Here is a 21,440-nt window from a genome sequence, read left to right on the forward strand (position 1 = left end):
ATGTTTCCACGCACTTTTTCTATTTGGGGCGGGTATATTAGTGGTGGACTAGACTTTCGAGTTGGGGTTGTTTAGTCGGGACATGTTTTTCCGGCACTATTCGAGGAGCCCATTCATCTATACGTATCAATCACCTTAGGTGACGAAGCTGGGAAATGCCGAACGCACATATCAGTTATGAGTCGTGTATCGACATGGCGACAAGGCGGTACAGTTAAGAGAGCACTATACCGAGTATAGAAATGTATCCGCTCATGACTCCTCTATCGTACTGAGGGGGTGTCCAGTCCATACCCTAACAAGCGACCGGCCCGCCTTGCGCCCCCGGGTTTGTCGCCCTCACTCCTCCCATCTCTGGTTGATTGATCGAAACATTGATTCCGGCGCTTGCTCGGCCCTTCGGCGTATCCGTTTTGAGATTCCCCCGTACAGTAACATCATACGAGGGAGCATCTCCTCACTGTCGGCGTTTAGAGTGAGGGTGGTTGGGCGCGTGCGCGAAGGGATATCCCTACTGTTTATCACCACCCACACACACCACTACCCACAAGTGCCCGAACCTCGCGGCAGTTGCCCGATACGGAGATGGGGGAGAGCGGACCAGCGCACATGCTCTGGTGGAAAGGATTCCAATCGCCATCTCAAGCGACCCGTTGTTGCCAGGTGACGTACTGCACGCCAGGCACCAGCCCAGCCTGCAGGGCCGGAAAGCCCGTACTTGAGGTCTTAGTGTCCGAACCGGCGTTTGCTCCCTCTCCCTCGATGAGAATGGGGTGGTTTTAAGAATCCCAGGACGACCATGTCTCAATCCATTCCTTGACTGATCCTTACGAGACTGCCTGACTGCCTGACTGTGTGTCTCTCTGTGCCTGCCCCGGTCTGAGCAGGGACTCAATAACCAACCTTGCCTGCATTCACTCACTCGCTGACTGAATTGTTGGAACACGTCACAGAACTTGAGAACAATCTGAATACCTCTCAGCTTGAATCAATATCCCACCAGATCTACAAACCTAACGTAGAAGCACCCTTCACATTTCATCACTCACAGCACTAGGTCGATCTCGAGATATGTCTGACAATCCCCCCGCCACCGACGCACAGCCACCGGTTCCATATCAAGTCTACAAGCCGGAACTGGAGCAGGTGCCGTCCGCGATCGCGACCCTGCTCGCCGAGTACGCGGGGATACCGCCCGAGGCGCAGAAGGAGCACATCAAGACGGTGCGCGATCAGGCCTTCAAGTCGTACCCGTACCCATGCCTGGGCCGCTGGCGGTTCCTCGAGCTCGACCTGTCCAGACACCCGTTGTACCACAGCTACATCGTGCCGATGATGTCCAACGACGAGAAAGCAGCGGACGGCGCAGCGGCTGGCGGTGGAAAGGACGACTGGATCTTCCTGGACCTGGGCTGCTGCTTGGGGCAGGACATCCGCAAGTTGATCTTTGACGGCGGGGACGCCAGCCGCATCTACGGCGCGGACCTGCGTCCGGAGTTTATCGACGTCGGATACGCGCTGTTCCGGGACGAAGACAAGTTCCCGCGCGCCGAACACTTCATCGCCCCGGCCGACGTCTTCGACTTCTCCCCCGAGAGTGAGCTGAGCAAGAAGTGCGACGGGCGCGTCGGCATCCTGCATTCCACTTCCGTCTTTCACCTCTTCGATTGGGACCAGCAGGTCGCCATGGCGTGCCGGTGCCTGCAGCTGATGACCACGAAGAACGGCCGCGTGCTGATCTGTGGATGTCAAGTGGGCAACGTGACCGCGGGCGAGTTCCCTCGACGTCTGGGTGGGGGCTCACGGTACCGACACAACGAGGCGAGTTGGAAGAAGATGTGGGACGAAGTCGTCCGCCAGGAATCGTCCAAGTACGAGATCCGGGCGGTCAGGGCAGGGGCGGAAATGTACGGCAGGGATCAAGACCGCGTCAGAGAGGAGTTGGCAGCGCAGCGCCTGGCTCAAGGAGAAGATCAAGAGACAGCTAGCGAGGCCAAGGAAGGGGGAAGCAAGGAGGAGCTCAGGTACATTGGGAGGTTCGAAGAAGGGATGAGATGGATGAAGTACTGGGTTTGGATTGACTTTGCTTAGAATCGAGGTTGCGGTTCACGAATGGTCCTAAACCATTCATTTTCCTTGGGCTGGTTAGAACAGGGTGGTTTTGTCATCACAGGCCGCTCATGTCCCTCACTCATTGATGTTGGCAGCGTGACTCGAGAACATGGACTTGGTTTCTCTGAATAACTTACCCGCCGTCCTGGGACCCCGGTGGAGCATTCTCGGACTGACAACGGACTATCAAGGTCTGTGGCCGAGACCATGCTCAGTGTGTAGAGCTTGTCCACCCGTCAGACGAACTAATTGACGAACTTGAAATGCAACTTCACCTATTCTCTGAAGCTACTGCACGCTTGGCCCGCTTGGTCTGTGCCAGAGAGGGGCATGAAAGGCCACCCACCGATGCACCGATGTGTTGGCAATGCACGTGAAATCCCGGCGAAGCATGTCCTGGGTTTAGCGAGAAGTTTATATCGCGGGAACCTCTCAATGACACAGACCGGTGAGCGGCGCACACATCCCCGGGGCAGCCAAGTGGTGAGCCATGAGACGAACAAGGGAAGAGACTTGCACGAAGGCCCTCTCGGGCTCGGCAACAGGGATAGTGCCAAATCCTTCAATGCATAAAAGATGCTGCCGTTCCTCTCCCAAAGCGGAGAAGACCTTCGATTGCGGCATTCGTGACGGTTTTCGTCTCAGCGGATCCCTGTCCCAGTAAAACGTCTTGGAAAAAGAGACAATGTCCTCGACTTCGTCTCCCACAGATTCGACATCGACCTCTGCAACGTCGACAGGTCCGGTCGCAGGATTACTATGGGTGACGACAAGCATCCTGAGAAAAGACCTCCCTTCGTCGCTGCTTGACGCGTGGTACGAGGAGCACATTGCCGACGTCTTGGCTTGTCCCGGTAATGGGGGTCTTTTTCTTCGATACAAAAACATTGACCCGACCGCCGACACTTACGTGGACCCTAAATTCGCAGAACGTACCACGCCGTCGGCATCTGAGAAGGTCATTGTCGAGACATTATGGCCCAACCTTGCCTTGGTGAAGCTGAGCGATTTGGCCTGGCTGACCAGCAAGCAATTCGATGACATGCCCAGAACTTCCAAGTTATTGCCTCCCGAGCCAGACGGATCGATTGGAAGTGCGTTCAGCTGCTGGTATGGAGCTCTGCGGAGTTACGAAACAGTGGGCAAGATCGATGATAAGACTGGAAGCACCACTCGGCCCAAGTACCTGCTTAGTGTACAGACGAAGGACGCAGATCAATCCGTCTGGAAGGCGCTGGATGACAAGTACGCGACTCTGCCAGGCTTCCGAGGCTCAGTCAGATATCGCATTGTGGAAGGTTTGTTGGAATTCGGGGAACCGGGCACAATGCCAGCTGGGATGGTCCTGTATGAGTTTGACGGGGATGCACCCCCTTCGGTGCTCACGGATGATCATCAACTCAGGGCCGACGTATGGGCGTTAACCAAAGAGGCGGGGGATCCGTCGCTTCGCCTGTAACGGAGCTCGAGTCAGCCAGCTCGATGTTGATCTTCTCTTCCAACAAGCGAAAGAGAGGCAGATTTGAAGTCGAGTGACGCGGTTAGACGAGCACATCTTACCTCTGTGAGACTCCTGATGCGCAGAGGGGAGGCAGCTTTAGGGGAGCACGGGCAATGACCGACGATGAAATTTGGCGATGTTGATGGATGTTGGTTGATCGACTGCCAGGCAGCCTGCGGTGGAGCAATTGGACAACCAAATGTAAATACTGCTTCTCCGTATTACATATCTGCGCTCCCGAATGTACAAACTGCCCCTTGCTTGTACAACGCCGACAAACTCTCCCCTCACTGTCGTCAAATGAACAGACAGAATCATGTTGGCACATGAAGACCGCTCTGTGTCATGGACTCGAGTCACTTCTCTCCGGACGGACCACATGAGGCTACCCTTTCATCCCCTGGTACTGTGGGCAAATCACTAACTGACCAATCTAGCACTGGGTAGTCCATGTCGAGTACCTCTCAATGCTCAAAACATTGACGAGCATCTACAAACACCCGAATATACAGGGGTTTGAGCTATGCTTGACCTGGTCGAACCCTTCTGTTGATCGAGGCTGCTTTCGTTCTGCTCCTTCAGAGGTAGACGGATTTGGCTGCTTGACCTCCATTCAGATCACGGCCGGTCGACGCTGTGAAGAGAAGGCAGGCCTGGGTCTCCTCGGTACTTATTTGTTTGATCTGGTGGATCATTTAATCTCTCTGTCCGAGTATGCGAGATCCAGGGCAACCGGGATCTGTGATTTGAGATCAGATGGTGGAAAGGCACTCGATAGAAGCAAGGGGTGGGGCAGTGGTGGTGGTGATAGTATCCAAAGACATGTGGACGATGCAGCTGTGATTCGCTCTAAGCCGGGTTCCTTTTTTGCAAGGGTCCAAGCAAGTCATTGTTCAGGTACAAGAAGTACATTTTTCTCATCCCATCCCGGTACCCGAGGCCATACATTTATCCCCTGCTCTCTGGTGTGAGGATGTATATTGAGGAGGGAGAGCAGCCCTGGGAATCTGGTGGGGCAACACTGAGAAGTCCATGGGTTCAACCGGACGTGACTGCGCGGGTCCTGCGCTAAGTATCTAAATTCCTGGGTATTTAATTATATCGTAAAAGTACATCCCAGGCGATCGGCCGTTCTCCGAACCACAAAGCCGGAGGATATCTTCATCGGTGTTTGAGTAATACTCTTGGTCGATTTCTTGCAGTGGCAACGACACTGGTGTCTTCATGCAAAGGAGAATGGCAGCCATCTAATTCATTCTTCGGTCATCGCTTAAGAAGAAACAAGTCACCTAGTAATTAGAATATATGATGGCATGTTGTATGGCGTATATCGTGGGAAAATCAGCCTAGTGACGAAGCTTCTCGGTCTCCCCTCATTTCGCTTATTAATAATTCATTGGCTGGCACGTGACGAGATGCCACCCACAGGCGGGCCAGACGCCTCACTACTCACTCTTCTCCTCCTCCATCCTCCATCCTCCATACTCCATACTGGTCCTCCACAGCACACTGCCACCCAGGAAAGATGGGGCTTGCACGTGTCCAACCAGCCTCTCGAAAAGGGACAAAGCCCCACGTCCAGAAAGAGCACACAAGTCCATTCTCCCAAAATCACCAAAGCCCTCGACCCTCTCGCACCCCCGGTGGGACGCAGGCTGAATGAGGAGTTGCTCTCGCACAAATGCCGAGGACTGAGACACCGCAGGCCCGTATGCCGATATGGATCATGGACTATCATGGATGTGCATCTTCGAACGATTCAAGCTTTCCTCGTACGAAATCGTCCGGAGATGGCAATATAACCCAGCTCCCCTCCACAATCGTCCTGAGATCGGTGGTCTGAGACTTCTCTACAATTTGCCCGAGCCAGTAACTCATCATGGGTGTGATGCTTCATCTCCAGCATGCGGCCCCTAGTGCCAGCCAAATAGCCATTGGTCTGGCTCTATTCGGGCTGCTGGCTCTCGTCGTCGACTATGCCCGCATGCTCCTTCTGCGGAGGAAGATGGTAAGAAGAACATTTACATCCCAACCTGCATTTCCCGAGTTCCAGAAATTCGGTAGCACTATTTTGGCTGACAGCTTCGCCTAAACAGCCTCCTGGCCCGCTTCCATGGCCGATTGTGGGCAACACGTTCCAATTACCGGACCACAAGCCGTGGATTTACTTCGAAACCCTCGCCAAGCAGTACAAAACTCCCGTCATCACATACTGGATCGGGCGGAGCCCTACAGTCTGGATCTGCGATGCCTGGGCGGCTTCCGAGATGTTGGACAAGCGAGCGAGCATCTACTCTTCTCGACCTCGCATGGTCGTCTTTGGGGAGCTGTCCATGGGCCAGTCGAACATCGTCTCCATGTTCTACGGGGACCGCTGGCGACTGCACCGGAAATTGACTCATATGGGAGTTGGTCTGCAGCACGTGCGCAGCTACAGTGGGTTTCAGAACAACGAGAGCAAAGTGGTGGCGTTGGACTTGGTGCGAGATCCCGCCGACTATGTCATGCATTTCGAGCGATATGCCGCCTCGGTCGTGAGCATTATCGGATTCAACCGTCGTATCAAGAGCAAGGAGGATCCCATCATCACCGAAGTCATTGCCGTCATGCAGAGGGCAGCGGAATTGAACGTGCCTGGCAAGACTTTCCCCATGTTGATGGAGACATTCCCCTGTAAGTTGGATTTCCTCGAGTAAACGGAAGCAGAGACTCGAAGTCTGACCACGAAAACAGGGCTGTCCTACTTTCCCAACTGGATGGCACCTTGGAAATGCGGGCTCGGAGCCGGAAAGGGACGCGGCCGGTCATTCTACTATGCCTTGGCCGAAGAAGCCGTGCGCAAGAGCAACGGCGACACATGTTACGCCAAGAAGATCTTCGACGAGGCGCCCAAGTACAATCTGTCCAATATGGAAATTGCTTCGCTCAACGGGAATCTCTTCGGAGCTGGCAGCGACACCTCGAGTTCCACCCTCATCACCTTTGTCTTGGCCTGTTGCGCCTTCCCTGAAGTTCTGCCCAAGGCATGGGAGGAGCTTGATCGTGTGGTCGGATCGTACCGAAGTCCCAGTCTGGACGACGATCTGCCCTATATCCGCGCGTTTGTGAAGGAAGTCTTCAGGTGGCGGTCGGTCGCCATCATCGGAGGCCAGCCACATGCTCCGATTCAAGACGATTATTATCGGGTAAGGCTGAGCTGTCTTGGAATTGGGAAATAGGATTATTAAACAGAACTCTGACTGACACTTTGGGCGTTTCAGGACTGGTACATCCCCAAGAACACCTGGGTGCAGGGTAACGTGTGGGCGATCCACCGCAACGAGAACGAGTTCCCGGAGCCCGACCGCTTCTGCCCGGACCGCTTCTTCGAAGGACACCCGCTCCACCGGCCGTTCCCCAACGAGAAGGGCTACATGACCTTCGGCTGGGGCCGGCGTGTCTGCAGCGGCCAGGGTCTGGCCGAACAGGGCACGTTCCTGACCGTGGCCAGACTGCTCTGGGGCTTCAACATCCAGAAAGCCCTTGACAAGGACGGGAACGAAATCCCCGTGGATATCTTTGCATATACGTAAGTCTAAGACACGTGTGCCATGATCATAGGCCTCCCCCCCTTTTTCCTTCTAGCTTGTTCTTATATTTGCTTCCGGGACGCGGATGTTTGTCCTAACATGTGTCTCCTTTCTCCACACCGCAGGAACGGCCTGAACATGCGCCCGGAACCGTTCGAATGCCGCATCACGCCACGCACCCCCGAGATCAAGGAGACGATCGAGCGGGAAGGAAAACAGGCCCTCGAGGAGCTGGCGCAGTACGACGGCGAGAGTCAGTACCGCATGAGCACGTTCTACCTCGAAGATAAAATGTAGATTATCCTACGGGAGGGAGCGAGGATAGAGGGAGAGTATAGGACACGACAGGGGGAGAGAAGATGTATCGTGAAATATAAATAAAGCTAACAGGAAGGTGGGAGACGCACCCACAGAGAGAGAGAGAGAGAGAGGTAGCATGAATAGATGAAATCAAACGAAGCACGCTCATATGACCTTTCGGAGAGCTTGATAGTTCTGAAAGGGGCTGGCTATACGAACGTTAGAATGTGTGGTGACAACGTGTCCTCTTCTATGAGCTATAGACAGTCTGGGACTCTTGTCAATCAATCTCAATCTTGTCCATCATCACGTCAGCAGACGAAGGGGTAGATAGAATAGACAGACGCCGCCCTCCCCTCCCCTCCCCGTTCGTCAAGGATGATTCAGGATTTCGCGCCACCGCGACCACGGGATGATATTTGCGCGCGGGTCCTTCTGGCAAAGCAGCTCGAGCATGAAGGCGTCCGCTTCCGGGTACCACGGATACCGATGCAGGATGGCGCTTGCTGGCTGCTGCTCCTGCTGCTGCTGCTGCGGGTCCGCGTCGACGCGGAGACGCTCGCAGACGCGGTGGAACTCGGTGGCCGGCCACGAGGAATACGGTATGTCGCCCCTCGCCGTGAAGATGTCGTTGCCCGTGGCGGCGAGAAACAGGAGCCACAGGTAGTCCGGGTCCTGTGCCGGGTGGGTGTCCGCCGCCGCCGCCAACGCCGGCGACACGCGGCGCAGGACGTGCTCGATCTTCTGGCAGGTCCTGCTGAAATTGTAGTTGTGCGGCAAGTCCAGGAACTTGAAGTTCATGAACATCATCGCGCACAGACACGCCGCCGCCATCAGCGTCTGCTTGACCTTGTCGGCGTCGTCCAGCTCGGGGGATCGTGCGCGTTCGGTCGCCTCCACATAGCCCGTGGTGCAGTAACCCGTCACGGCACTGCTCCGCCGATTCATCCAATGCACGACCTCCTCTTGCAAGTGAATGTCGGTGATCTCGTCCACGATCCTCTTTGTGTTGACGATCTCGTGGGCGCCCTCCAACAGTCTCCACATGTTTTCGTCGAATGCGGCCTCCGGAGCGACCCTTTTGGCTCCGTCGGTCACGGCGATGCCATGCGTGTCTTCGAGTTCTCGCAGAGCTTTGTCGAACGGGTGCCGCGCACGTGCACCGGGGTCGTAGCGTTGTGGCGAGATCTCGGGTCTTTTGAGCAGCGATATGGAGATCCACGCATCGCTGATCAGGAGCAGCTCTTGGGCATCCACCAAAACCCCCGGGGTCGTGGATGCCATGGCCCAGAGGCCCCGCAAGTGAACCAGCGCCGATTCATTGTCGGAGGCGTGAAAGTCGAGAGAAATAAGAAGGCGTATTAACGTGGCGACTTTGGGCGAGAAGCCATGTTTCATGAGCCTGTCTCGCAGAAGCTCCACGGCTTTGGCTTTATGCAACAGCTGCCGGATCTTCGACCTCTCGGCATCACGCCCCGAGAGCTCTCCGTTTATGGCATAGCCGGCGGCAAGGATCGCATGGACCTCAGCTTCGTCTGCAATGGTTTGTTGAAGATGAATGTGAGAACTGGAGGTGTCGGCTATGGGGGCCCTCCACATTGCGCTCGTCTTGTCCGGCCAAGCCACAAACACGAAAAACCGCTGAGCGAGTCGGATGAGCTCGTGGGCCGGGGCAGCCAGCGGCACCGCAGTTACCGAGAAAGGGTCAGAGTTGCCCTTCCAGAAGCCTAGAGGGGGTTTGTTGATCGCCAAAGCACGTCTGTTCCACGTTTCAGACGATGCAGGTCGTTGTTGGTCAGTATTTTCTTGGCTGGCCTCGAAAGGGTAAACGGGTGGCTGACTGATGTGCTCGTTGCCACGAAAACTCTCGCCCACTGAACGGCGCACCGTACCTAGCGAGGCACTCGCGTCGTCTTGCGATCGACTGGGGGCGGCCAGTGTCCGGTCTGGGGGTGGCTGATCCTCCACTGAGGCGTTACTCGATGAACCAGCCCCTGCGAATCGCGACGTCGCCGCTGGGAGGATCGATCGTTGGGCTGCCATAGCCTTGCTGCTAGATGCATGCAATCGCCTGAGTCTCTCCTCTTTCAGCCATTTGCGATGTGTCTTAGACACGTGTGAGGATATAGTGAAACTCTCGTCCCGGTTCCGACCCAGGGTCTCTGAGGTCTTGTTGATGAAGAGAAAAGAGCCCTGGTATGGCTTTGGGACCTTCCCCTCGTCGTCGTTGTTGTTGTTGCTGTCTTTGTCCATCTTCGTCTCTCTGTAGCCCGTGCAAGGCAACAGATCCTGAGGCCATCCATGTCACACGGGCTGGCGGGTGACAAAGACGATCGGGTTAATATGAATCTGGGCTGGGGATGGTGCTGCTGGAAGCTCGAGGGCTCCTGGTGGCATTCTGTACACTCCCCTGCAGTACAAGAGGGGGGTTATGGTGTGAGATTGGCCAGGGGTGGCTTGACCGGGGTCGATCTCGTCATTCGGTCGAAGAGGTGTGAGGAGCCAGAGAGAGGTTTGAGAAGGTTGAGGCCTTTTCAAAAGAGGTTTCCGCACCAGAGCTATTGCCAAGACGGGCACAAGCCAAGTTTGTACTGCCAACCACGATGCTTTATACAACTTCTCGTTGAATACGCTGGGGCTCTCTCTCTCTCTCTCCCTTTACAATTCGAAAACCCCGATGAGCACAGCCCCCCTGGTGGAGGTGTCGAACAATTTGTGGCAGCTCTTGTGAGAACCCCTACCTTCTATCCGTGGGAGTAGACAATTAGTAGCCCCCTCTGAGCCGTGTCGGGGACCAGCAGGCGAATCGCTCGCTTTTCTCATTTCCTCGTATTTTCCTCGCCTTTCCTTTCCCGTCGCCGGTTAGGTCATTGCTTATGGCTAGCGCCGAGGACAGTTCAGCCACGATACGATTCGGGAGAATGCCCAGCCGTATTATTAGCAGGGGTGCGTCAGATATACAACAACGCAGTGACTGGGACCTATCGGTATGATCATGAAATCCCTGGCTATTCCCAATGGGGGCTATGCCGATGGTCTCCGAGCCTCTTCAAGCCCGGTCCAAAGAGGTCTGTTATTATGAGGTGCGATGCCCACAGCGCAGCACAGCACGAAGCTTAGCTACGAGCGAATCCGCTTTGAGGCACGGGACTTGCGAGCTACTGGAGCTTGATTTATTGACTGTATAGATAAACCAACAAGGACCCAGAGACCACCTTCCTAGCACGTTCCGTTGTAAAGCACCGGAACTTCTGCAATGCAACCTTCACTATGATGAAACAGCGTGATCAAGTCCAATGGCTTCGATCAAGACACCTCGACAAGCACTAGCGTGTTCAATATGCGTCCCGTTGAGCCAACAACTTTGACCGGTGCCCGTGAGTAACAAGTTACAACATCAGTCCTTGAGTTTCGACCATCCGGCCCCCCTCCTTCGTGCATGGACAACTTTCCCGACGTTGGATCTGACTTTCCCGACACTCTTGGACGCCAGCTCTTGCGAGAAATCAGCGGCATGTCTGAACCGGGATCTATCAAGGCGGTATTCGTAATCCCGCCCGGACCCAGACGGAATCATTGCTGTGTAGAAGTGGGAGGCATCAAAGCCGTCCGACTCACTTGACCTTGATTGCCTGAGGGAGAGGAGGCCTACAACCTCGCTGTCGTTGTCCGTTTCATCGACCTCCTCGACCGATGGTGTCGTCGCAGAGGCAGCCTCAGCTCCTGTGCATCCGTCTCCGAGATTGTACGTCGGTATAGCGTTCTTGCTCTTTATTTTCGGCTTTCCTTTTTCTTGTCCGGGCAACTTCGACCCCTTCGGAGAGAAAATGGCAGATATCCTGCTTCGTCGAGAGCTGACGGTGGAAGCGCATTCCGTCCGTCCCAGGACGAGAACAGGCGAGGCACGCTTCTTTTGATCTTCCGATGTCACTTTGTTTGCCGCCGAATCACCCTTTGTTGGCACGGGGAGAACAGTCGACCGCCTCTTGCTTCGAGACTTGATGATCTCGGATACTACATCCCTTGCACGCTCCTTTGCCCCTGGGAGTAACGACGTCCGTCTCCCTTTGACGATAGCCTTATTGTGGAAGTCCAGCTTCTCACTTTCATGCGCGTGCTTCTCGGCCTGCTCGCTTTCCAGTTGTGTCTCCTCGTGCCGCTGACCCTGCAGCTTGATGGCCTCTCGGATCTTCAAAACATAGTCGGGAATTGCTTCAGAGCCAGTTTGGCTGGTGTTGTCGTCTTGGGTGCCGTCTTTAGGTTCCGTAGACTCTTCTTGAATAGTGTCCATCCGCGAGACCTTGTCCGACGCCGCTCCCTGTGTTTTGATGTCCGAGGTATCACGCAAGGACTGAAGGATTGGACAGGGTAACTGCAAGTCCGCCGATAACGGCGACGAGTGTCTGGGTGCGCTCATGTACAAAAAAAAGGGGTCTTGAGGAAATGAAATGGAAAACAACCAATGAAACCAAATAGAGCTAGGAAAACGTGAGACTGGTACAGGGAGAGAGAGGTCGAGAGTATCTGTACAATGTATATATGCAGAGGTCGTAGCCAGGAGATTCATCTCTACCGCCAAATATAGAGATAAAGCACCGCCATCTTTCGAACAAAGAACGCCTACCTCTGGACAACAAATGTAATTGTCGAGTTTGCGACAACACACCCATTGTCTCGGTCGAAAGAACAAAGAACCGCCCGTCTCGAAATAGGTTGTTTCAGGTACCGGCCATTCCAGCTTGCAATATACTGCTGGCGGAGAGTCCGACAAGGCAGAAAGCGGTAGAGATTGGATAAAACATTGAGACATTGGGCTCCGGACGAGAAACCGCGTTGGAACATAGATAGACCATCATCCCACGTTGGCCTCGTCGCGCGATTGCCGCCCTTATGCGGCAATGGAGTTTCTGTATTCCTGTGCCGTCATCTCCACGCTCTTGCCGAGCATGATCACTTGAGGTCCGTCGTATTGTCTCCTCAGAAGCAGGTAGAAGGCGCCCATGATGATCGTAAGTCCCCCAAAGATGACGCACGTATAGTCTAGGTAAAAAAAGATCAGCCAGGAGAGCAGCTCTGGAGTAAGACCACGAAACTTACTCATCGTCTCCGCGTCGACAGGCATGGCGAACTGGCATCAACGGTAAGTATCTTATCTATCATCGCCGTCCGGGACCAAGAGGGGGCAACGCACCGGAAAGCAGAAAATAACGATAAAAGCCATCATGAAGAGGCATGATACGGCGTTGACAACGAGGCCGATCGCGCCGGGCATCCAGAACCGGCCCGGCACAATCTTTGTCCGTCTGGACAGCAGATTCGGCAATATCGCGGAGAGGTATGAAGCCATGGAGACTGCTGTGTGTCAGAAACAATTCACCGTGGAAGGTGGGATCGCCGGGAGACTTACGGACGATGTAGGAGCTGGTGAAGGCGTTGAAGGCGGTCAAGTTACCAACATAGATGCTGCAGCGTGTTAGCGATGGGGATGATGCTCAAGGGTGGCGCGAGGAACAGTATTCCAAAACAGAAGGCGCTTCTAATCATCAAATACCTACCATCCAAGAATCGTGCAAATGACCGCGCACAAAACAATCGAGTTCGCAGGGACTTTGAGACGCGGCGACACCTTGGAGAAGAAGCCGGCGAAAGGAGTCGCACGATCACGGGCCAGAGTCCAGAAAATCTAGGTTGCAATGAGTATGAGCGTCCGCTTTAGAGAAAATCTGCGGGGTGAAACTGGGGCTACGTACTCTCGAGGCCGTCAAGTAACATCCCATGCACGCAATTGTGGTAGGGGCGAGGACAAGGAACAGAAGTCCAATGGCGCCAGCGCTGGTCCCCGTGCCTTGTCGGTAGATTTCGCCCAGCGGGAAGACGTAGCCCGTGTCAAAGAGGCTGTCGAGGTCGGTGAGGCCGTAGAGGACCGCTATTAGAAACAGCAACCCGGTGAGGAAGCCGATGATATATTGCCATAGCCTGGAAGAAGTTCAGTGACCCGTGAACCCGAGATTTGTGGGGAGAGAAATGGGAGGAAGTCTTACACTGCCACAGGAATGTTCCTGCTTGGACTGTTGGAAGTTGTCAGTAGATGGCCTCTTTGTTCGCAAGTTGATCAATACTGACTTTTGCATCTCTTCGGCCAAATGACTGGTGAGGTCAGGCACCCCGACAGCAAACGCCCCATTCAGCATTCCGAGCAGAAAGGCAAATCCTGAGCTACTGTATCCCGTCAAGTTGGTGAATGAGTTCCACACTTGATGGGTAGTGGCATATTCTCGATGCTGCACGTGCGGCATCACAGCCGAGACAATTACCGTGATCAAAAAGCCGGCAATAATGAAGAAGCCACCAATCTGCTCCAGCCGGGGGATCGCCTTGTTGAAGAAGAGCACCACCGCCGCGAAAAGCCAGGCGCAGAACAAGAATAGCACAAAGACCTGCCATCGCTGGTAGGCGTAGTCGGCCGCGTTGAGTTGGGCCATGGTGATGATGATGGCTGCCGTGATCTGCAGAGTCACGGCCGTGGCGAAGATCCAGGCAAAGAAGTTCCACCATCCGGCCAAGTATCCGAATATACGACCATAGCGTGGACCGGCCGTGACGGTGGCCCAGTGATAGACTCCTGCAGACGAAGGAATGGCGGATGCGAGTTCGGCGACGCTGGCTGCGATGAACCAGTAGAAGAAGGAAACGACGATGAATTCGTAGATGATGCCAGTGGGGCCGCCGTTGAAGATGGCCACCGCGATGGTCCCGGCCAGGGCGATCCAGACATTGCCGGTGGTGATGGCCGTCGACACGACGCTGAAAGAGCTGAACAGACGGTCGAGTTCTTGCTTGTGGCCAGAAACATTGATGAGATCGTCATCCCGGGCATCGATGAGGCTGGAGCGGCGCCTGGGTTCGGATGCTACCGACTTTCTTGCAGCATCCGGATGGACGTCTGCAGCCTTTTCCGACTCCATTGTGACTCACCAGGGTACGGATTGAATGAAGAGCAAGAGAGCAAAAGGTCCACATTCACACACACACACACACACACACACACACACATTATGTGCTCTTTTAAGAACCGTATACAGTCCAGGCCGATCTTTCGGCGATGATGCAAGCAGAAAATGGCCCCGTCCTCACCAATAGAGTTGGGTCGATAAGGGAGCTGTTTTTTCCACCCCGGGGTCCAGCAAAAGATAAGCACGTAACATGCGAGCCTGGTAATTTACCGCGATGGCTAGGGCTGCAGAAGAGACACGAGCCTCCAATGTCCCTAGTGAGCTCCATTGACTTCTGATTGGAGTGCGTAGGCAATCGATTTGACTCGTTCCAGACAGGGTGCAAGGTCCATGCTTTGAGACAAGCTTCGCAGGGGCACAGCTTGGTCATCGTCGCGTTGCCATGACACAGCGACTTGGCTCCATATACCGGTATCTCTCTCTCTCTCTCTCGTCGTCGTCCATGGCCACGGTATGATTTGGCTCAAGGATGAAATGAGGTGAGCCGGGCGGCGACGAGGTACGAGAAGGAATTACATAATATACACACACATTCGGCACTGTACCGAGTATAACTGTGTGTGTGTATTAACATTATTAAAATGTGGTGCCCAGACTTCGCCCGAAAGAGGCATCTTTGCCGTTGAAGAAGCAACATCAACTCTCCATCTCCTCCTTGACTACATGCAGACGGCTCACTACCTACTGCAGATCGCATCGAAGGAGAATCCCGGTACCCTTCTATCTACGTACATTGACATTCCAGACTGCCACGTCAAGGGCACCACGGACCTATATATTATATGATGAAAGCCCGGGTTTCCACGTCACTCCACACGGCCTTCAAGACCCCGGTCCAGGGCCATGGACGTGCCAGGCAAGGCTTGAGGCATCTCACGGTGACGACGAGCGCATACTCAAGACCGACAACACATCCTTGTGAGAAGAGTACACCCTGGCGCAGCTCAAGCCGACGATGGCAGACCCCTGCAGCCTCGTTGTGCCGCAGACATCAAAGCACGTCGACGCCAGCATCGAGCAGTGCCGCCCTTCCACGGGTCCTCGTCAATGACATGGCAAACCAAGAGCTCATTGTTGACTTCAACACGAGCATCGCCCTGCGCTATCCGTCCTTCTGGTTGAGAGACCACTGTCCCTGTCCAGACTGTCAGCATCCCAGCACCCATCAACGACAACTCGACACATTTGCTATCGACCCGGAGATCAAGGTCTCGAGTGTTCAGTCCACGCCCGAGGGGTTGGAAGTCACTTGGCCTGGAACGCCGACGACGACGGCAACATCAGCATCCAGCAGTGAAGCGAGACACAGGAGTGTGTATCCGTGGGAATGGCTTCAGACGCATCCCCCGTTCATACAAGCCACCAACAAGACTGCTGCAGCGGCTGCGCCCAAGAGACGATGGACACACGTCTCTCCGTCGTCCCCGTCACTGCCTCGAGTGCCCTACCCATCCATCATGGACACCTCGTCCCCGGCGGGCTTGACACAATTTCTCGACTCTATCCACACCTACGGTCTGTGCTTCATCCCTTCTACGCCGCCCACCCCCCACGCCACGCAATCCCTTGTCGAACGCATCTCGCACATCCGGCCCACCCACTACGGCGGCTTCTGGGACTTCACCTCGGAACCCAACCCGATCGACACGGCGTACACGGACGATTATCTCCCGCCACACACCGACACGACCTACTTCACCGACCCGGCAGGACTGCAGCTCTTCCACTGCCTGACTCCTGCCGACAAGGGTGGCGAATCGACCTTCGTGGACGGCTTCGCGGCCGCGGCGCACCTATACGAGAAATTCCCCCAGCACTACCGCGCGCTCAGCACGTACCCCGTCGTGTCGGCGGCGCTGGGCTCGTCGGCGGGCGAATTCTACAACACGGCCAGTTCTCCGCAGGGCTACCCGGTGTTCGTGCACTCGTCCCCCCCGGGTCTGCACCAAGGCCCCAGCCCGACCTCGCTGGTGCAGATCCGCTGGAACAACCTGGACCGGGTGCCGCCGACGTCGTCGCCGTTCCCGAACCACACGGCCCTGAAGGCCTGGTACGCGGCGGCGCGCGAGTGGAGTCGCGTCCTCGAGAGCCCCGAGTTCCTCATCACCGTCATGCTGCGGCCCGGCGAGCCCGTCATCTTCGACAACTGGCGCGTCCTGCACGGCCGCCTGGGCTTCGAGGGTGAGAGACGCGTATGTGGCGCCTACGTGGGCATGGACGACTTCCGTGCCAAGTGCAGAGGCTTGGGCCTAGTCGAGGTGTAGGTAGGTGTACGATCATAGCAGGAGAAGTGGACGAGGGAAATTTCAAGTCATCTCTGCCGTCGTCACCATGGCTGACGACTGTACATAGTTAGTATGCCCAGCACAATCTATATCTCCATCTGCCACCACAATAGCCTCATTTTTGGAAAGGAGAAAAAGGGAGGTCGATGTCGGTATATCAGGGGAAAACAAAAACCTAAATGAACATCAAGTCAATAAAACCGATCGATCGATCGATCGAATGCCCTTTTGAATTGCATGCATGCCAAGTTATGCTATTCTATGCCATCTCTGGGTCCTCAGTGAAGCAAGCCATGTAATGCTGCCCAGGCCGCATGGCATGCATGCATGGGCGCACCCTGTCGCACGCACGCAGGCGAATTTTATGCACAATCCCCGTGGTGATGTGGTGTTGATGTTGGTGTGGACGTTGGATTCTGGACCTCGATATCCCCCAAGTCCAGCCCTGCGCGTGTCCCCGAACCATACATAACACATATGTGTATGTATGTGTGTGTGTGTGTGCACGTACGCCCACTCGCCCTGCGTTCCATATCCAGGCGCTCGCTTTCGCCCCTGTCCTCGTGGCGAACACCGTGCCAAAAGCGCCAATATCCATTTTCCCCCTTAAAGCATGTCGTATCACGGGTGGGTGTGTCTGTTGTGTCGTGTCGTGTCAAGTAGTCTGATGCGGTCCCCTTATTTTGCCCAGCCCAGCCCATTCACATCGTAGCGTATCGTATCGTATCGTCTCGATTCCTGCTCGGTTCCCTCCCCCTCTCAGAAGCAGAAGAAGCATTGCCGATCCGCCGATGTCGCTGCGATATGTTCCTGTGTGAATCCATCCATATGTCTCTCAAACCGCTGCTGATTATCTCCTTTTTTTAATATTTCTTTTGAGACTGTGTCATTGTTGTCTTTTTCACACACACACAAACACACACACACCCCCCTGTGGACCGAATGATTTCAGATCGAGAACAGCTGCTCCCACTCCGAGATGCGGCGGAAGTCGAGGTACATGTCGTAGACGTTGCAGTCCAGCCCTTGGTCGGCGTCCAGCTTCTTGCGGTGCTCGGCCATGCGGACGATCTCGTTGTGGCGCATGTCGACCAGGGCCTGCAGGCCGTTGCGCTGCTGGCGGAGGAGGCGGATCTCGACGTCGAGCTGGCGCAGGAACGACGGCGCCACCCGCGGCCGCAGGTTGTAGTAGTGCGCCGCGCGCGCGCAGTAGTCCTTGATCTCCTGGTTGCGCGCCACGACCGTGCGCCGCAGCTGGTCCAGCGCGCTGAGCTGCCGGTTCAGCAGGCCCTCGATCTCGGTGCGGTCGTCGGGCAAGGGTTCGGTCGCGATGCTGCTGAGCGGGTCGGACCTGGACGCGGACGAGTCGGTGCCGTCGCTCTTCTTGCTGTCGTTCGTCGCCACCCGCTTCAGCGACGAGAAGACCGACTTGATGCTGTTGTTGAGGCTGTTGCTCGAGTTGTTGTTCTGCTCCCCCTCGCCGCCGCTCAGATTCTCCGTGGAAGACATGGCTGGTGCGTAGAGACGGGCAGGATCGGTGTGTTTGTTCTTGCCTCGTGGTGAGGGTTTGTGTGGAAATGATTTGATTTGAATGTGAGGGTTTGGTGAATCGCGTCCGGCTCGGCCTCACCTGGAGGTCTGGTCGAAATCAGCCATTGTCCCAACAATGCAAGTGAGGCGATGGCGGTGACGTCCTCGTTGGGTCTCAACTCCAGCACCACGCAACCTGGGGCACCAGCGGACGCCACCAGAAACGCCAATGTTGGTGGTGACGAGTTGCCTGGCTGGCGTACGCTGGGGCTTCTTCGTCAGAAAATACGCAAGACACACGACGTCCTTCTTGTAGAGAACAAGGCCATTGTCGAGGCGGACGTATCAGTGTCACCACCCGGGGCTTGGGAGACCTTACAAGGCGGCCTGGTGTTGTTCATCAGGGCTTGGAGGATGGCTTTCACTCACATGAGATGGCTCGTAACGGTATCTAACCTTTGGACAACACCGGCCACAGTCTGAGAGGGAGGAGGCTGGCTTTGGCCTGTCTGGCAACAATCCGAGAAGAGCTGGTGAGTGGCTGGTGTGTTCTGTGGGAGGGGACATTGTCGACGATATGAAGGAGAGGGACAGTGGTCCATGAGAAGAGAAGGTGAAGCTGGAGATGTTTGTTGGTGTCCTGATACGAAACAAAGAGAAGGACGAACACGACGTTAGGGCAGATGAAGAAATGTTTGTCTACTCAGTCACTATCGTCAACGTGGCGGGCAGAAAAGCTACATCGCCCCCGACGACGACGACACAGTGAAACGACGACAACAAAACACATCCACAATGGCTCACCGCGTCCGTATCGGGAAACATGAGTCTGAGGGCGGACGACAGTCAATTCTGCCGCCAAACCCTTGGTTCAACCCCATCCTGCCAACGTCCAGCTCGTCCTCTCGCCACCCTTTGCTGCTGTGCTGCGCTGCTGATGAAGAGCACTAGGATCGAGATCACGATGTGCCCCGGCCAGTCCATGAGAGAGGAATCTCTCCCTCTCGATTTCAACAAAGGATTTCGCCTTCAAACTGGCAACAAGACTCGCACCAGCCCATGGTCCCAAAGAATCGACCTGCCGCAGGACGGGGGTGACAGGTTGAGGCGCATCCTTGGATTTCTGTTTGAAGAGCCGTTCCTCAACAAAGTCATCAGTGCCCGGAGGGTTGAGGACATGTCGAGCATCAGGGGGAACAGCCCTTCCTTGAGCAAGTTCTGCGAGGCCACTCCGCTTGACGTTCATGTGCTTCCCTCGGACAGCCGTCCATCCGTGCTCGCTGATGATGGTATTGGTTGTGTCCAGTACTTTCCGTGACAAGCCCGCCACAGATGAACCCCTACCCAGGAAGATAATCCTCGACATGCAAATACTTCGAGCATCCGACGACAGGGCCAGGAGCGTTGTGTACAGAAGTTGACTAATGGATTGTTCATGATCGTCCCGGTGTTCTTCGGTCCTTGGTGTAACTAGAGTGTCGAGAGACGCTTCCCACAATGCCTGTCTGGAGACAGCGATGGGCCGAGACGACGTATCCGTTGGCCAGTCGATTACTATGCTTGCTGAATCACCGCCACAGGCGTCGGGACGCTGTTGGTCCTCCAGGTTCAATGCTTTTGTCCTTGCTGAAAGATCTTCTTCCGGGATGGGAAATAACGCATGAGATGCACCAGCACGATCCACAAACTCCTCAACCAAGTCAAAATCTAGCACGAGCGAACCACGAATCGACTCGTCCTGTTCCTTTTTGACATTCTCTAACAGTGCTCCCATCTTCATGGTCAAGGCTTTCATGGCGCGGACACTCCGACGAACGTGAATTTCGCGATACTCGTAGATTGCTGTAATCACAGTCTCCTCCCAGCCCACCTCCACGACGAGACCTGATCGCAACCCCGCCCCCACAATGGACATGGCCGGTGCCGGCAACAGCGTGATCGTAGAGTACTTCCATCGCTCAAATAGCAGCGTCAGTGCTGTCGACAGGACCGGATGGGGCACCAACGAAGGCAAGACCAGTACCAAGCGCGCCGTGCCCGCATCTACCAACAGATATTTGTTGTACGCCTCCCGGACCGCGCGTTCCAACTTATCCTCCAACAGACCCAGGTCGACATCTCTCAAGTCATTTCTCCACAGTTCATACTCTTTGCTCTTCGATGCCAGGTCTTGTCTGCGACGTCGGAACTCCGGCAGAAACGACCGATAATCCCCCACTCGCCTCGAACTCTGAGAAGTGAACGGGATGAAACATTGCGGGCCACTTTCGCCCTGGAAACCGGCTCTGAGGCCACGAGGGTCAAGCTCGATGATGATGGGGTCCTCTTCGGCGCGGAAGGAGTACGAGCCCGGCGAAGACTGGGCGGAGGAGACAAAACGACCGGTGGGCGTGTGAGGACTGCCGGATTGCTGGCGTGACGATGCTTCGCGGAGACTGGGGCGGATGGCGGAGGCGACGGTGGATGCCATTCGGTCTCTTTGCTTGTCGTCGCCTCCACCTCCCTCGCAAGTGCTGGATTGGGTTGGACAGACCTTGATACAAACAGAGTGGCTCACCACGTTGGGCGTTTTCGTTTGAAATCTCCAAGAATGCGGTTGTGCTCCACCAATCAGAAACGTGACATGCGGCTTAGTCATTTCCCCGGTCTACGGAACGGCGTGTCCATGTCCGCAGAAGCCTTTATTGTTTGCCCTCGACGTCTTTGAGGTGGCTATGCTATGCTGTAAGACGGATCACGCCCATGAGCTCTCGTAGTTCGGTGCTTCAAGAATCAATGGAAGGCACTTCCAGCCTAATTTACCACACTAGCCCACGGTACACCAAGGTTGGCTTGATTACAGACGAATATTATCCTCTCAGCGTCTTGCTCTGAGGACTGAACAATCCAGAGAATACCCTGCCCCAGCCTGCCCTGGTTTCCATCACTCCTCCACGCCATGAAGGAGCCTGCCGTATACCAGAGGCGTCATCACCTTCGTAGTTTCCTTAGGTGGCATCCGAAGTTTTGCCGGTGGTGGAATGTCAACAAATATCTCTAATTGGAAGAAACTACAACCCTTACAGCCAGCTTCGAGTTGAGAGAGAGGACAAGAGCTATCAGTAAGTACCAATCTACACCGACGGCCATT

The 21,440-nt window shown here is 55.2% G+C and overlaps 9 protein-coding genes across 9 annotated transcripts; 4 read left to right on the forward strand and 5 right to left on the reverse strand.

The window, feature by feature from the left end:
* Positions 1–1,071: 1,071 nt before the first annotated feature.
* On the forward strand, positions 1,072–2,091 carry AYL99_02344 (hypothetical protein; the record flags this gene model as incomplete). The annotated part of the gene is made up of 1 exon (XM_018833860.1): positions 1,072–2,091. The coding sequence occupies one exon, from the start codon at positions 1,072–1,074 to the stop codon at positions 2,089–2,091; it is 1,020 nt and encodes a 339-aa protein (XP_018696484.1).
* Positions 2,092–2,797: 706 nt separating this feature from the next.
* On the forward strand, positions 2,798–3,571 carry AYL99_02345 (hypothetical protein; the record flags this gene model as incomplete). The annotated part of the gene is made up of 1 exon (XM_018833861.1): positions 2,798–3,571. One exon carries the CDS (start codon positions 2,798–2,800, stop codon positions 3,569–3,571), a length of 774 nt encoding a protein of 257 aa, XP_018696485.1.
* A 1,921-nt stretch (positions 3,572–5,492) lies between these two features.
* AYL99_02346 (hypothetical protein) lies at positions 5,493–7,479 on the forward strand (the record flags this gene model as incomplete). The annotated part of the gene is made up of 5 exons (XM_018833862.1): positions 5,493–5,621; positions 5,710–6,286; positions 6,347–6,798; positions 6,874–7,181; positions 7,308–7,479. The coding sequence occupies 5 exons, from the start codon at positions 5,493–5,495 to the stop codon at positions 7,477–7,479; spliced, it is 1,638 nt and encodes a 545-aa protein (XP_018696486.1).
* A 375-nt stretch (positions 7,480–7,854) lies between these two features.
* Positions 7,855–9,735, reverse strand: AYL99_02347 (hypothetical protein; the record flags this gene model as incomplete). Its single annotated transcript, XM_018833863.1, has 1 exon — positions 7,855–9,735. The coding sequence occupies one exon, from the start codon at positions 9,733–9,735 to the stop codon at positions 7,855–7,857; it is 1,881 nt and encodes a 626-aa protein (XP_018696487.1).
* Positions 9,736–10,879: 1,144 nt separating this feature from the next.
* AYL99_02348 (hypothetical protein) lies at positions 10,880–11,899 on the reverse strand (the record flags this gene model as incomplete). The annotated part of the gene is made up of 1 exon (XM_018833864.1): positions 10,880–11,899. The coding sequence occupies one exon, from the start codon at positions 11,897–11,899 to the stop codon at positions 10,880–10,882; it is 1,020 nt and encodes a 339-aa protein (XP_018696488.1).
* A 471-nt stretch (positions 11,900–12,370) lies between these two features.
* Positions 12,371–14,447, reverse strand: AYL99_02349 (hypothetical protein; the record flags this gene model as incomplete). The annotated part of the gene is made up of 8 exons (XM_018833865.1): positions 12,371–12,522; positions 12,580–12,610; positions 12,674–12,834; positions 12,890–12,945; positions 13,038–13,165; positions 13,233–13,458; positions 13,524–13,550; positions 13,606–14,447. The coding sequence occupies 8 exons, from the start codon at positions 14,445–14,447 to the stop codon at positions 12,371–12,373; spliced, it is 1,623 nt and encodes a 540-aa protein (XP_018696489.1).
* An 833-nt stretch (positions 14,448–15,280) lies between these two features.
* AYL99_02350 (trimethyllysine dioxygenase) lies at positions 15,281–16,759 on the forward strand (the record flags this gene model as incomplete). The annotated part of the gene is made up of 1 exon (XM_018833866.1): positions 15,281–16,759. The coding sequence occupies one exon, from the start codon at positions 15,281–15,283 to the stop codon at positions 16,757–16,759; it is 1,479 nt and encodes a 492-aa protein (XP_018696490.1).
* Positions 16,760–17,728: 969 nt separating this feature from the next.
* Positions 17,729–18,289, reverse strand: AYL99_02351 (hypothetical protein; the record flags this gene model as incomplete). The annotated part of the gene is made up of 1 exon (XM_018833867.1): positions 17,729–18,289. One exon carries the CDS (start codon positions 18,287–18,289, stop codon positions 17,729–17,731), a length of 561 nt encoding a protein of 186 aa, XP_018696491.1.
* An 892-nt stretch (positions 18,290–19,181) lies between these two features.
* AYL99_02352 (hypothetical protein) lies at positions 19,182–20,780 on the reverse strand (the record flags this gene model as incomplete). Its single annotated transcript, XM_018833868.1, has 1 exon — positions 19,182–20,780. The coding sequence occupies one exon, from the start codon at positions 20,778–20,780 to the stop codon at positions 19,182–19,184; it is 1,599 nt and encodes a 532-aa protein (XP_018696492.1).
* Positions 20,781–21,440: the final 660 nt, after the last annotated feature.

This window comes from Fonsecaea erecta, assembly GCF_001651985.1.
Source record: "Fonsecaea erecta strain CBS 125763 chromosome Unknown Scaff2, whole genome shotgun sequence".
Classification (NCBI taxonomy): Eukaryota; Fungi; Ascomycota; class Eurotiomycetes; order Chaetothyriales; family Herpotrichiellaceae; genus Fonsecaea; species Fonsecaea erecta.